The 15,820-nt window shown below is 34.7% G+C and overlaps 1 protein-coding gene across 1 annotated transcript; it reads right to left on the bottom strand.

Moving 5' to 3' along the window:
- Positions 1-6,628: 6,628 nt before the first annotated feature.
- LOC137931301 (juvenile hormone esterase-like) lies at positions 6,629-10,518 on the bottom strand. The gene is made up of 3 exons (XM_068774746.1): positions 10,238-10,518; positions 7,320-8,590; positions 6,629-6,849 (listed from the first exon to the last, which is right to left on the bottom strand). The coding sequence occupies exons 1-3, from the start codon at positions 10,415-10,417 to the stop codon at positions 6,675-6,677; spliced, it is 1,626 nt and encodes a 541-aa protein (XP_068630847.1). The 5' UTR covers positions 10,418-10,518; the 3' UTR covers positions 6,629-6,674.
- Positions 10,519-15,820: the final 5,302 nt, after the last annotated feature.

The following is a 15,820-nucleotide window of genomic DNA, read 5'->3' as shown; positions in this document are numbered from 1 at the left end:
CACTGTCACTTCAACTTACAAATACGCGCAATTAGGTCAGATACGTTCATTCATCTATGTATCTTCCAATTTCTGGATCGTCGGAATTAAAAATGGATGGAGGGATAGAAGAATAAGAAGCTTGACCTGACGGAATCTATATATAAATACATATATTTAATGGTAAATTTATGTCCAATTATTTTTGTTATCATTTTTTATTTTACTTTTAATTTTTTTTAATGATATTATATTGTTTCACCTACACAGTTAACTGGTAGAGAGTGCCTTCGTCGTTAAATTCGCCGTCACACAGACATTTTGTAAGAAGTGCTAAAATAAATTAATAAAAAGATAATAAAGGAAAGGAAATATGAAAAAATATTTATGCATAATCCCTATGACACATGTAGACGGAGCTAGAGGTCGCCAAAAACAGGTGCCGTTAAAAAACATCAGAATAAGAAAAAAACATATTTTAGAACAATTTTATAAGTTACAATTCATTCTTTACTTAATAATACATTAGAAAGACAATATAAAAACTTCACAAACAAGTTTAATTTAATAATTAATTTACGATGTTGTTACAGAGCACCAAACATTGGCGGTACCGCGCAAAACTTCAGAATTATCTTTTTAACGCAAAGAAAGCGGGTTTGTTTACAAAATATCATAAATTTCGTTTTAACGCTTTTGTACTTGTAAAATTTGGCAATAGCAATACCCGAGGGCGAGCAGAAGAACAGGAGATAAGATAAGAAACGATGTCGTTAACTGAAGATAATGAGCCACTGCAGCAATAAACATCGCTTATGAAAGCATGTCTGTTAGATTCCGTCTCAATTCAGCGTTATAAAACCTACAAGCTGTGTTCTAGAAATCAATTATTTAAATTCAAATCTTACGTTTATTCTATATTTAAAATTACACCTCTTATTAACATCGAAATGACCTCTTATTAACATCGAAGTGATACAATAAAAATAGAAATTAAGAAAATGTAAAATGAAAAGAGGATGAAAGAAAGGTAAACAGAATTGGGGCATAAAAGAATAGAATGAAAGATTATGTGAAGTATGAAAGTAGAGAATGAAAATGAAAAATAATTATGTGAGTAAATAAAATTGCCATAAAATCCCCGTCCCACCAAAAATAGGGATACGAAAAAAAAGAAAAAAAAAAAACATCGAATTGACTTAACTGGCTGTTCAGAAAATAAATGCCTCAGACTTGAGAAGTACAAACAAAAAAAGAAATGGAGGACGTAGAGCGAAAACAAATTTTCTTAAATAATATGAAATTACATATTTAAATAACATTGCATAATGCAATATAAAACAATGGAAAATTGAAGAAAATTGTATAAATAAAAAAAAGAAAGAACCAAGGAATGAAAGGTGAAGCATTAATGCAATGTGATAATATACCTCGAGGATAAAAGATAATGTGAAGAACGAAATAGGAAAAAAATGAAAAAAATAGTGGAGGATGAGAGGGAAGAAAAAATAAATTAAAAAAATTAATGAGAAATACACCCTTGTCCCATAGGGAAACGATAGGCACTATATTAATCATCATTTATTCCTGTCTATTGTCTATTGTCTCATGTGAAGTTTTTGCTGTTAGCCTTGCGGCTTTTACAGCTTCATCGGAAACGAGTTCACGGAACGGATCCGTGAAATATATAAAATTTACAGGATTCGAGTTTCCGAACCCGTATCAGTACTCGGCGGGGAGACGAGGAAGTCACAAAGGTAGTGGCCGCGAGATAGAAGCAGCGGGGCTCACCCAGCCAGCCCTCGAGAATAGAAACCCAGCGCGACCCAGTTGGACGGCAGAACTCGCGGCTAGCGCGCATGTCTGGTCAATGTTGCTGAAGTGTACTGAATGAGGAGTTAAGTGTGGACGGCAGCGTGGACCACTAGGCAATATTCCTATGTCCCCAAGATGGGGCAGAGCGCGTCCACAGTACGTCGCCATCTCGAGCGGTCTGGAGCCTCGCGCTTCACTTCGCTCCGCGTCATTCCAACTGCCTTAACTACTGCAGTGATCGCCGCCAGGATTACTTTGGGCGGCCACGTCTTCGCTTTCCTTGAAGGTTCCATTCTAGGGCTTGCCTCGGTATGTGATCAGGGTCCCTTCGGAGCGTGTGGCTTATTTAGTTCCACTTGCGACGTTTGATCTACTAGTTGATCGGCCATATGTATACGTATATAATAAAAACAACATTAAAATAGCCCGCAGGTGAACAGTAATGTGTGTTATCTCTTTGTAAGGTGTGTTATCTTTTATGAAATCCTTCACAGAATTACCCTTAGTACATAAACTTTCTTTGAAGCTTTCCATAAATATGGTAATAGTTAATTTTTAAACGTTTGTGATCCTATTGTAAAATAGAATACATTACCTATTTACTAATTGTCTCTACCTATTTACCAATGAAGTCGAGGGTTAAATATACATTTCTTTGGTTTTATTATTTACATTGTGTTATTCAAATCCATGTAAATTCGTTAGGGTGTTTTGTGGAAATACAGTGTATTTTAATGTTCGTATCGAGAATCAAAAGTTGATGCTTTAATTAATTTATTTTTTTCTCTTGAAGACACTTTATGACTCATGATATAAATAGCAGAAATAGCTCTTTTCTACAGATTTAATCGTATTATACGTATCTAGTTGTCATGTAAGACTCATTTTTTTCTAATATACTGTAAGTGCCTGATTCACTCAAGCCGATAAACAAGTTCTGATTAGCCAAGGCTAGCAGAGGCAGGTTCAAGGACGCTCACCATCCATGAGGCTCATAGCTTACAGAGCTAGGCGGTCATCATCGATTGAACAGTATACAACCTCGGGCTGTATAACAGCAATATCACGTCACACGAACTCGTATTACACTGACGAGACTCAAGATTCGATCGCAATATTCATCATTATGACGAAATGCGCATAGATAATGGCGTAAAAAAATGGATGTCGGTAAAGCGTCGCGAAAAACTATCAAGACATGAATGAACTTAGAACCTAAGATTTAAGTTATGAAATAGTTTAAAAGGCTCAGTAAACACTGTGCATAAACGAGACCAAAAGAAAAACCGGAAATATTAAACGTAATTGTAATAACAAAAGGACTGACGCTTACGTCTGTGGATCATAAAAAAAAACTTATTCGCGTCTATAGCCCATTATATCACATCATTGGCTTTACACCAGCCAATTTACCTTTATCTTCGATTTAATTTGCTATTTCTTTATCTAGTATTGCATGGTCATATATTTATATGAAATTGGCTGTGACATAAGTAAGTTACATTTGCCCTTAACTAACTAGACCGACGACATATTATGGCCGCGGGAATTCCCTGGATTCGGGCAGCGCAAGAACGATCATCGTGACAATCTTTGGGGAGGATAGAAAATGTAAGAAAAAAATAAAGATTAGAAATAAAATTGTAGCTAACCACCTAAGAGTAAAAAAGATAAGGATAGGAAGGCGATGAAAGCAAGAAGGATTAAAAAAAGAACAAAAAAAAAATTGCAAGATATTGTGAAGGATAAAAGGAAACTATAAAAGAAATTGAGAAGAATGAAAGTGAGTGTAGAATAAAGATAAAACCCTGAAAAAAAAATTATTTGTAAATAAAGTCCACAAAATAGGGGTACGAGAGGCTCCTAATAGCGGGGGCCACAAAAGAAAAAAAATCTTTGGGGAAGGTTTTTGCCTTGTAGTGGGCGTCTTTCGGATAATTATACACTTCACTATATTTAAGTAATTGTTGGCTGTTTGTCTTTGGTATTAAGCGCTGAAATTTCTTTACAGTAACATCGCGGACATGAAACTTAGATCACTATATTTCTTGAAATAAATTTGCACTTAAAATTAAATCAACTATCTTTTCGTTTATACATTTAATGGAATCAGGCGTTACCTTGTGGAAGTCCATCCTAAGTAAGATAAGGACCAATATTTAGCCACTTCCGCACATGCAGCGGTTGTCGTGCATCAAAGTGCACCGCCCGCCAGCCCGCTGATAAATGCGTATGCGGCAAACAATGCGAACTACACAACTGCCACCGTCAAATCATTCAACACGTGTTTCACCCCTCCACGGGGCATCTTCAGGAGTTATGTTACACCGATTAGTGCCACATTACTTATTTATACATTTATCCGGTTTAATTAAATCAATTCCCTTTAGAGTTATAGCTTGAATAGATAAATTGCAATTCGTTCAATTTAATAATTAGATCCGGTCTAACTTCGGACGTAATGTGAGGAGTTTCATTTGCACCTGCCCGATCGTCTAAGACAAACATCTGCGTATTTTTCACTCTCAAAAATATGGCATCGCTAATAAAACACTTTTAGGGCTTTCATCTGTCGCCCGGTGAGCGATGCGGATGAATTAACTAAGAATCCTCGAAACTCGGGAGCGTATTTCACTCGGCAGAATAACATTGACGGCTCTTAAGGTAAAATGAATTGCTATCCAAGTAAAAGTATTTTGGATTTAGCTCACGTTTTTTATTTTGCCGATTACTAGAATTTTAAAATTTCATTTAAGTTACCCCCGTAATCCTCTGCCGCCAAATGGCAAAGATCTGTTATATCTGTTACATTTATTATCGTTTCTACCTTTTGCATTTTCAAAAAAGATATTAGAACATTTCATATCAAAATTAAAGTAATATAGTTTCGAAATTAATCTTTTGTTTTAGGACGTTTTTTGTTAACAAAGTTTTTGCAACGAAAAAGCTGGTTTATCATCGCCTCATTTTTGTATAAGATTTTCGCCCGCCTTTCATATAATAGTTACGATAGACAATAATTAACTTCCTTTTTATTCTGATTTATTCCGTTTTATTTCATTAATTTCATTTTATTTTTGGTAATACACTCTAAGCTGTTGTTGCAAAGTCTATTTTGAGAAATTTCTTTTGGCCCGCAAGTCGTACTTATCATTAAAAAAAGCAATTAATATGTATGATCTTATATTATAGTGAAACAAAAGTCATCGCAAAAGCTAAACACTGACTACATAATAAAAAGTCAAACGTAGAGGTATGCGAGGTATGAATAATGAAACGTAAGGCTGTGAAGCATATTGGTTATATTTTAAAGCTATGTATGTAATGGTTCAGGCGTTATTTTGCGGAAGACCATCCTAAGTAAGAAAAGGACCAATATATAGCTACTTCCGCCAATGTATAATAGTAGTAGTCGTGCAATAAAGTGCACCACCCGTCAGCCCGCTGATAAATGCGCACGCGGCTAACAATGCGAATTACACAACTACCACCGTTAAACCACTCAACACGTGTTTCATCCCTCCACGAGGCATCTTCAAGAGTAATGTTACACCAATTAGTGCCAAGCAAAGTCACTCTGTGCTATTGCACGACTACTACTGCATTGGCGGAAGTAGCTATATATTGGTCCTTTTCTTACTTATAGCTATTTCTACTAATTTCGTAAGGTTTTGTATTACTTTATTGTACAGTCCGTATTTATTGATTAACAAACAACACTGGTTGTGAAGCGAAAATATTAAACTATTTTTTATATCTACTCATGAAGTTTTATACAGATTTTTTAATTTATTTTTACCTCGATTATATTGACATTTGATTTTAAGCCACCCAATCTTTATTGTTACAAAATAACTTATCAATTTGAAATGTAATCATGACATTTCCAGCACATTAATAATCACATCGACTTCTCAATTATTAATAGATGATCATGTTACGTATGGCACAATATAAGTTGTTTTTTCATTTTTATTTACAGACCATAAAGATTTATACAACAAATCTAACAAATGAGGGTGATTATTTTATAAAGATTATACTCGAGTAGCAACTGTATTACGTCATCGTAAGCAGCACATCGAAAAGGGGAATCCCACAGAAATATAATTCTTTATATCCATCGGGCGAAAGCGAGCGCCCTACAATAATTCTAGGATTGGAAATTGGGATTGGTTGACGACATTTATTGGTTGAATATTTTTTTCAAACTTTTTTATCGATATAAATACTTGTTAATTTTGATGTGTATATACACTTTTATTTCGGACTTCGTGTTGTTTTTACCTCTAAAACATAGCGGCCAGGAAAAATCTCACACATGTATACAAGCAGTTGTAGTTCAGTGAGACAGGACTGTTATTTGCGGTAGTTCACGAATTCGATTATCATGTTTCATGTTTACATTATTCTCACAATTATGTATGATTGTCACAGATTATAAACAAGTATCACAAGGTAGTAATTTACTAGCTACCAGTCATATTTACAAACTTAAAGTGTGGTTGGACTAGGTCCCAAAAGTGGGAGAGTTTGCTCACGCATTCAAAGAGCAAGTTTATTAAGGATAATCCGTAATGCAACTAGGTGTCCATATGAATGGATGTAAATCACGTAGTTTCGGATATGTAAGGAGGCTTGTAAAAGCTTTGTCGGTGATGAATTGTGAGAACTTATTTAATAATACAAATCAATATTTATCCAAGTTTCTAATGTAACCTGGAGCGTAATAACGATAGCGCGGTTTAATATACTACTAACGCCATCTGGTTACCAATATTTTATCTGTTTTGTAGTGACCTTTATTACAATAGCTAATAATACTCAATAATCTCAAATTCTTATGTAGTTAAAGTGTAAATAATACGACTTAAGTTCCATCACTTCACACTTTTAATTCGATATTTCTCATAAATGTTCTTCCATAATCTGTACGCCTTTGGATTTGGAATAGGACCCATTTTTAGATCTTCATTTATGTATAAAAAGTTTATTTGTTCCTTCGTACTCGGTATCCATTTAACTAGACCATCATAATTTTCAGGTGTTGGGTTCCTAAAATAAAAAAGGTAAATGTTACTATAATCATTAGAAATCGATTATCGAATTTAAATCAGAAATAAATGATAAAATTATTGTCTCTAATGGGTTAATAGTATAGCTTACTTATCAACAAAAATTGTTTAAAACACAATTTACGTCTATTTCCAATCACTGTGTTTACAGTGATCACTATGAATTACAATTTTTTTTATTGCATAGGCCAATAGCTTCAAACTGTAGGGACAGATGTAAACAATAAATATTTTCAGTATATGGTAGTTCGAATTTTGAAAAGGCTTGTTCTTACTGTATGGTATGCCATACATTATATAAGAGCATATGAACTATACATCCACCCCTTTCAAAACACAAAACTCATACACACCTAACCAATTACATATTAGCAATATTGTACATCTAATTTGTTGTAAAGCAAATAATTTACAAAGAAACTGATAGCCAATATATCAAATAATACTAACCCAAACTTGGCAAAATTAGTCCAAAGCGTTGTCATAACATCGATGAGTTTATTGTCCTGTTTAGTAATCTTAAAAGGTAGTATCATAGAATTAAATAAATAGAACAACTCGTCTGCGTGACAGGCTCCGCTTTCTTTTGTAAATCCGGAGCGTTTTTTCATAAAATTTCTGCCCCCTGAATAATCGAAATAATAATTGTAAACAACGGCACCAGACTTTTCTGTCAAAATTTCACTTTCAAATATAGATGGAATCTCGAAATATAAATGCGTGTAAAATTCCGACATATTCATTAAATTTTTCATGCTAATTTTGTCGTTTCCAAAATAGAACTTTTGTACTTTATCTGCTTCAACAATTGCTTTGTGTTCCGTCTGAAATCTCAGATCGGACGCGAACAAATATCGTCCGTTTCTCTCATCGAGCGATTCCTCCGTGTCGCCGGATATTAAAAAGAGTCCTTCCCTACTGTTCGTACCATAAATTACAGGAACGCTTTTAGATTTTTTCGCTAATAAATTGTAAGGTAAATCATTGATTACGGATTCCTCGCCCGGAATTGATTTTTCAACGCACGGCAGATGTATCAGCTGAGTGTCGAAGTACATTGTAAGTGGTTTTCTCGTTTTTGCCAATGTTAGTTCCTTATAAGACATCCTAGAAAATATTTCGTATAGTTCTAAAGGATCTTCAGTGGAATAACCTAGAGATTTTGCAAGCAGACTTGCTGTCCAAATTGGGTCACGATTTATTGCCCAATTTGAAACGGAAGAACCACTTTGAACAATGGCTCTGTTAATCAACCCATCTATTAGATTACTTGCCAGTAAAGCAGAAACAGACGTAGCCCCTGCGCTCTCTCCAAACAGAGTAATGTTTTCTGGATCTCCACCGAAAGCTGCAATATTCTTTTTGACCCATCTTAAAGCTGCTATCTGATCTTTCAATCCAGCATTACCAGGCGCTTCTTTTATTCTCAAACATAGAAATCCTAAAGCCCCTAACCTATAGTTAAATGTGACTAGAATAACGTCTTTCTTTACAATGAAATCTGGGCCGTTAATGAATTTCCCGCCGCCTCCGATGAGGAATGCTCCGCCGTGGATGTAGACCATTACGGGTAAAGGTTTCCTTCTTATTGCAGGAACATATACATTGATCTTCAAACAGTCTTCGGTACCAAGGACACCGATGGAAGTGGACTGCGGACAGAAGTGTATCTCGTCAACCGCTTTGAGTACACCGTTCCATGACGGAGGTGGTCCAGGCGCCTGTAATAAAAAAAATATATAAAAAAGCTATCATAGAATGAACTTCTCACATCAGACTCCCGTAAGGCGCTATGAACCGCATTCATATCATTTTAGGATTCAAGACCCCGACCGCTAAGCAGTCCTCGTTCTGCAACATTTCCACTGCACAGCAGTCACAATACTACACACCTACACGGGAATAGTCCCTCTTCGTGCGAACTTCAACGTTGTAACTGGAAGACAATCTGCCAAAGTAAAATTTTTAGGTCGCGTACCTTCTGTTTCAGCGCTCAAGTTTGAAGCTGCACACAGCCAAAATGGCTAGCTGCGTAACTTCATACTACTAGGAAGATATCCTTTTGCTGGAATCACCAGTGTAAGAGAGACCTAGCGTGGATCGAATGGTATATAACATATATGATACCAATATATACATGTCTCAAGTATTTTATTCTAGAATACATTAATTTCTTTATGATATTTTATTTTGAAGGCAATAAACAAGTTCATTGTCTGATCTAGGCAGATAGGTGATATGACGAGGACCCGGGTCTCAAAGGAGGTTATTGTTATGTAAAAGCTATGGAGGATCTGAATTTCGGACTTTATATGTAAAGTGTTTCTCATGTTACTACTTGAAGTAATGAAGAAATTGTCACTAACTAACGAGGCAATTTGGGCTATGTGCGTGACCTTGTGATATTGCTATTATGACATCACACGAACTCGTGCGTGGACGGATGAGACTCAAGATTCATCTATGTGGCGAAATCCGCAACGACCGCACAGCTACTGGTGTACAACCTGACGATGGCAATATGGAGAAGGAATGAGGAAGTTGTCGCACGAACCGTAATGATAAGAAGTAGAGATTAGGGCGTTGTAAAAAAATAAACAAACAAGACACTACTAAATAATAATAAAAAACTCGAACAAAATTTAAAAGTTCAAAAAAAGATTATTATAGTTTTAAATAGTGTTAGGTTTAAGTGATGAAATAGTTTAAGAATATACTAGAATAACTAAACTTAGTGAACACAGTGACTAGCAAAAAGGCAATCAAAAAAATAAGAATATATAACCCGTTATTATAAATAGACACGTGCGCTGTCTGTGTATTAGAGATACAATAAATAAATAAAAAATATATATGAATTATCATATCAATATATATATATATGTATATACGATGTAGGCCTCTTCCAAAAATCACCAGTATCACCGGCCCTGCGCTGCTTGCATCCAGCTATTTACTGCAACCTGAACTATTTTATCAGTCCACCTAGTGACGGTCTTACTCACGCCGTATCTACCTGCTGGTGCCTCGCGTCGCTCAGGAACGACGTACAAAAAAAAATTGCAAAGGAAATAGTAAAAACAATATCTATAATGATAGTCATTTGACCCCAAGCAAAATAATAAAAGACCTTTACCTTGAAGCATTACATTGAAATACGTTTTATTTATTAATTTATTTTTATAATCGATTGCATTAGTTCAAAAACTTTTAGTAATAAAAAGTAGTACATACGGGCAGATAGTATACTAATTTAGTAAAACGTGTTAAAAACAGAAGAGAGAATTGTAAAAATTTCCAGGTGAAAACGTAAATTCTCTACGAACTATGAACCACAACAGAAACGTCTGTTTAAAATGAAAATTTACCTTGAACCTAGTGTCGATGCTTGTACTCGCGTACGGGATGCCGATGTATTCGAAAAACGACCCATCACCGCTCACTTTACCGCTCAAAATCCCTTGCTCGATTGTTACTTCGGGCGCCGGTTGATCTACCAAGTTAGCAGCGAACAGTGAAAATAGCACCAAATAGGTTCTGCACTTCATGTCCTCATTAGCTTTAACTTACACGAGCTTACATTTGTTTTGTATTAAAATAGATACACGGTGTTTTAAAACGCGTTCGTTACACATACATGTTGGCCTTGTACTGTAGCAATATCAACACAGATACGTCAAGAAGCGCGACTCACTTCACGCCATTGCTCCATTGATGACGTCAGAGAATAATACGGGTCATGTGTCGTAGAGTTATATGTAATATATTTTTAATGACCTCCGTTTTTGTGGACCTCTCGTTCTTTCCTGTTTTTTGTGGGTAAAGTATTTTTTTTTTCATTTTAATCTTTTATTTCACTTTCACCTTTTGTCTTTCAAAATCTCTTATATTACAATATCCTTGCGTCCTTTACAATCTCTGGATGCATTGACTATTTATACAATTAATTTCTTTTCACTGAATATTAATATTGTCATACTCCTGTCTTATCCTTTTTAATATCTTTTCTTTGCTTTCCTTTCGTACATTGCCTCACTTACATCGTCTTCACTACAGAATCCTACATTTACATATTCTTTTATTTTGCTTGTTTTTTCTTGATTTTTACATTTATTTACCTATTTTAATAGTAACATAATTGTTTTCTTATTATCTATATCACAGTTTATTTTACATCGACTTTTAAAAATACCAAAATAATAGTCTTGGTTAATATGGAGATTCTGTCAGTTTAGGGCGTACATAAAAAGTGTATAAATAATACACAACATGTGAAATCTATAACATTGTACACGGAGAATTGAACCTGTGGCTCACGATCGTCAGTCTCAGTCCTCCACCGCTGGGTTACCAATGCTTATTATAGATAATGTTTAACAATTTAAACGGTATACTTATATTTTTATATAAAATGTGTTCACGAGGGCCAATGAAAACAGGATAAGCGAAAGAGAATATCTTGCTAAAATCCACGGAGGGAAAAGACAGCTGGGAACAATTTAATGTGCAATCACAAATGTAGTTTATGCTCTTTAAAATTCCAGATATGAAACTCTTGTAGGAGATAATAATAATTTTCTATGACTCTTAATTTATCTAGATTTGTTTTAAAAATGTCTTTGGGAGGAATATTTTTTTTAAATCTTTTATTACTTTTCTATTTTCCGTGAAAATGTCTTAAACGAAACACTTTTTTCTTTCTTTTCATTTTATATTGTTTTTGATATAATTTATTTATAGTAATTTTAATATATTCAATTGATTTTTTATCTATACGAATAAATATAAACGGATTTTCTGTTTTTCATATAAATATAGTATATATACCAAACAAACATTTTTTTTTGTTTGTCTGTATATTACTAGTATTTATTTTTGAAATGGCTGAACTGATTTTGAAGCGATTTATATTGGTAGGTATCTGATGAAATATGGAGTATCTTAGGCTACTTTTATTCAAGAAAAACAAAACTCTTAAATGAAAAATTAAATAAAATATTTTTTTGAATTCCATACAGACGAACTCGATGGTGTAACTAGTATACTATATACATGTTGTTTTTTACAGTATTTTGAATAATTATTAACTTTCTCATGAAGCTGTGAAGGGCTAAATGGAGACATAAAAGATATTCTGAAGGAAGAAAAAAGTATGTAAAAAAACTGAAAAAAAATTATCCGAAAATCTAAGATCCTTGCATCTACATGAAAGGAGGAACTAAATTTCCCCAAAAACTTAGGGGCACTAAAAATTTAATGAAAGTTCACTGCCACCTTATCGTCATTTACAAATTCTATGGACTTGAGAGGTCATTGTTCAGTAGGCCCTTTGGTTAAAAAATTTAAACAACTAAACTGCAAGGTTATTTCGGAAGCCTCGGTTTGTGAATTCGCGTTGTTGAACCCGTCAAATTACTTCATAATGTCTGACTTATATGTATGTATATATATATATAATGCACAATGAAAAAACACTAACAAGTCCTTCTCCTAATAATAACAGTCATCTGTCAAAATGTAATAAATAATGTTGCGGCCTAAACGTTTACTTTTTTCGCATAGAATATACTACAGGGAAGAAGAAGAGAGATACAATTTAAAAAAAAAATTCGATCTCTCTTCTTCTTTTTAGGCAATAGGCGCCCAATGCAAGGCATTTCGCGTTCAGGGAGGCCTACTACAACAAGATCTACGTACATATAAATACATACATCATAACTCAAAGTACATAACATGTCTTCTAATCGAAAACCAAAAACTTTGGGATCCAATCACACAAGTCAATTATGTGAGGCAATAACTTTTCGATGCAGAAACCATTAAAGTGTTTATAAAGTAATGGATTAGTCTGAACTTTGATTAAATTATTTTGATTATTATTATTATTTATACAGCAAGAAACCTTTTTATATAGATCAGTGATAATATGTATTATGATAGCAAAAACGATTCAAATTATAACCAAGTTTTATTTGAACGAGATCATAGCATTTTACTAGAGAAATCATATATTTAATTTATTTATATATGTTAGTCGATATACATCCACTGTAAGTAAAAGGCCTTCTTCAAAAATCGTCACAATGACCAGTCATACGCAGCTGTCTCCAGCGACATCCTGACCTTGATTATTGCGTCAGACCAGCTAGACAAGGATGTACCCTCGTCGCGTACGGGCTCGAGGTCACCACTCGAGATCCTTTCGCCCCCCTTATGCCCACTGCCACTGCAGACGATCATTTATTTGGACTACGTCTGTGAATTTGGTTCTTCTAGATCACGCAGCGTATCTCCAAACATAACCTTCTGGGTTACCACGTCTTTGATCCATATCAATGGCAACACACATTGGTTACAGATACGCCTTCAAACATTTGAATGAATTATATTTGGAAGCAATTTATGTAGCACATTTAAGACTCTTTTCTGTTGAGATAATTGAACGGAGAAAAGGTTTCATTGCATTTTATATGAAAACTCGTAACAAATTCTAGATATAAAAAAGATTTTTTTTTACTTTTGTCTATAGTGTATGAGAATTTTTTTTAGATGTTATTCTTTTTTCATTATTGAAGTAAATTTTAAAATGTGTCGTATTTCTTTAGTTACAAAAAAATAACTCAAAATTTTATAAAATTTCTTTTTTTTTATATATAACGTTTTTAATGTTATCAAAACCAGACAGACAGAAAAGAATACGGCCAAAAAGTATTTTATTACAAGTTTATATATACTATTTGCGACAAGACTTTTGGCCCTAACTAATATAAACTATTGTCATCATTGTCGAATATTCTTTCGTTCATTTTACTTACTTACACTGTAATGCAAGTAAAGATTTTATTGTATTCATTTACTTTGTTTATGGTAAGTTCAGTTTAGATGAGTAGGTAGTTATTTCACAAAAAATTCAATGTATTTGAATATTGCACCACATAAAATATTTTTTTGGTTTTGTTGCTCCTAATAACTTATGTCTTTACTCACATTATACAGCAAATAAATTAGACACAATTAAGACATCGTAAGTTAAATTGCTTTTTAATTGCTTACAATTTGGTTTTATGTTGTAACAATTACTCACTCTGTATATAAATAGTCACATTGGCCTTTCAACTTCATCATTAACACATCGTTATGTTACCTGCGGCCAGAAGTAAAGTTTATAATGTTTGTTTATAAACTATAAATATTTATTACACAACAAATGAGTGTAATTATTTTATAACGATTATACATGTATACGAGCAGTGGTATCGGTATAGGATTGGGAATTGCGATAGGTCGCGGATTCGACTATACTATTCAACAGTAAGAAAAGGACCAATATTTAGCCACTTCCGCACATGCAGTGGTAGTCGTGCAAGGAAATGCACCGCCCGCCAGCCCGCCGATAAATGCGTATGCGGCAAACAATGTGAATCATACAACCGCCACCATCAAATCACTCAACACGTGTTTCACCCCTCCACGGGGCATCTTCAGGAGTTATGTTACACCGATTAGTGCCAAACACAGAGTCTGTGCACGACTACCACTGCATGTGCGGAAGTGGCTAAATATTGGTCCTTTTCTTACTTAGGATGGACTTCCGCGAACGCCTGATTCCATTAAATAATATTCAACAACCTAGGACAATCCTATATTATTCAGACTGTGCTTTATAAAGGATTGTCACAGATAATAAACAAATTTCCAGAGGATATGCAGCAGCGTATCTGCCCACCATATAAGCACACTATGATCATCAACCCACCCTCCACGCGTAGCGATAATAGTATATCCTTCCATAGATATATTTGGGAGAGATCTGTCTTTGTAGTTGTCTACGGGCCGAAAAGATTATTGTATAATTTTGTATTGTAAAATTAATACAAAAGTCTACTAACTGTTGTAAAGACTACAAAATGGATTATGAAAAATAACTAATGCCTTCGAAAAGTTGTCCGCCGTGTTTATGTATCTTCTTCTTCTTGCTTTTAGCCGATAGACGCCCGCTGCAAGGCATAGATCTCCCCCAAAGATCGCCACGAAGACTGGTCCTGCGCGGCCCTCATCTTGCGACCTCTCACGACACTAAGCGACCCAATAGATGGACCGACGACATTTATTGGGGGGCTTATTCCCGCCGCGTCTACTACCTTGTTTTCACATAAGAACATTTCGGCTCCAACAGCCATCGGTTTCACGAGCGACGTGGTCCGCCCTCTATCATTTCAGACAAGCAGTTCTTAAAACTACGTCGGTTGTCTTGGTTCTTCTGCGGATCTCTTTGTGATTCGACCACGCAATAAAACTCCGAACATAGCCCTCTGCATGATTCTGGGTGACCTTGAGCCTTCTCGTGAGGCCCTTCGTAAATGACCACGTCTCAGACCTGTTTGTCGTAGATATGTTAATTAATTCTGATCTATTTCGGCTGCAATTGTGTCAGGTAGGTCAGTGTTGACTGTATTTACAACATTAGAAAAAAATACCTAATGGTATATCGGGATGAAGAGATAACAGCTGAATTTCGGTAAACTGTGAGACTTGGAAATTTAGTTTGAATTATTTATTGAATCGATAACTATGTGACATGTGGTTATGTCCTGTTGGAAAACAAATTTCTTGTTAGATCACCTACATTCATTGCACAGTTATCGAAAGATAAAAGTTAATTTTGTTTATATTATGAGAAATATTATTTAAGTTTCCTTTTAAAAATACATTTTTTCTAAATCCTCTTCAAATATCAAGGCGAAACATTACACGTATCAATCTTTTGTATTGTAATCTCGTGGGTATAAAAATATAAGAGATGTAACACGATGCCTTCCTTAATAAACCATCAGATGCTGATCCGGGAGCCCAGAGGACGTCGCTTGTCGAATTATCGGGCTAACTTATCAAATAAAATATCGCTTACGAATGACTGCTCGCTTTTGATAGATCTGGGTTAACGCGGTCCG

Source organism: Battus philenor, unplaced genomic scaffold (assembly GCF_028537555.1).
Source record: "Battus philenor isolate CCGP_79_NKW_IND1 unplaced genomic scaffold, ilBatPhil1.0.hap1 SCAF_7, whole genome shotgun sequence".
NCBI classification, from domain to species: Eukaryota; Metazoa; Arthropoda; class Insecta; order Lepidoptera; family Papilionidae; genus Battus; species Battus philenor.
Note: the sequence above shows the minus strand (reverse complement) of the source record. Positions and strands in the feature narration are given on the sequence as shown.

What these genes read in the sequence shown, in the direction of transcription:
- LOC137931301 (XM_068774746.1), bottom strand. Translation starts at nt 10,417, where the DNA reads ATGAAGTGCAGAACCTATTTGGTGCTATTTTCACTGTTCGCTGCTAAC. An exon ending in GCATCGACACTAGGTTCAAG is followed by an intron (nt 8,591 to 10,237) that starts GTAAATTTTCAT and finishes TTTTTATTACAG; the next exon opens with GCGCCTGGACCACCTCCGTC. An exon ending in ACTAATTTTGCCAAGTTTGG is followed by an intron (nt 6,850 to 7,319) that starts GTTAGTATTATT and finishes TTTTTATTTTAG; the next exon opens with GAACCCAACACCTGAAAATT.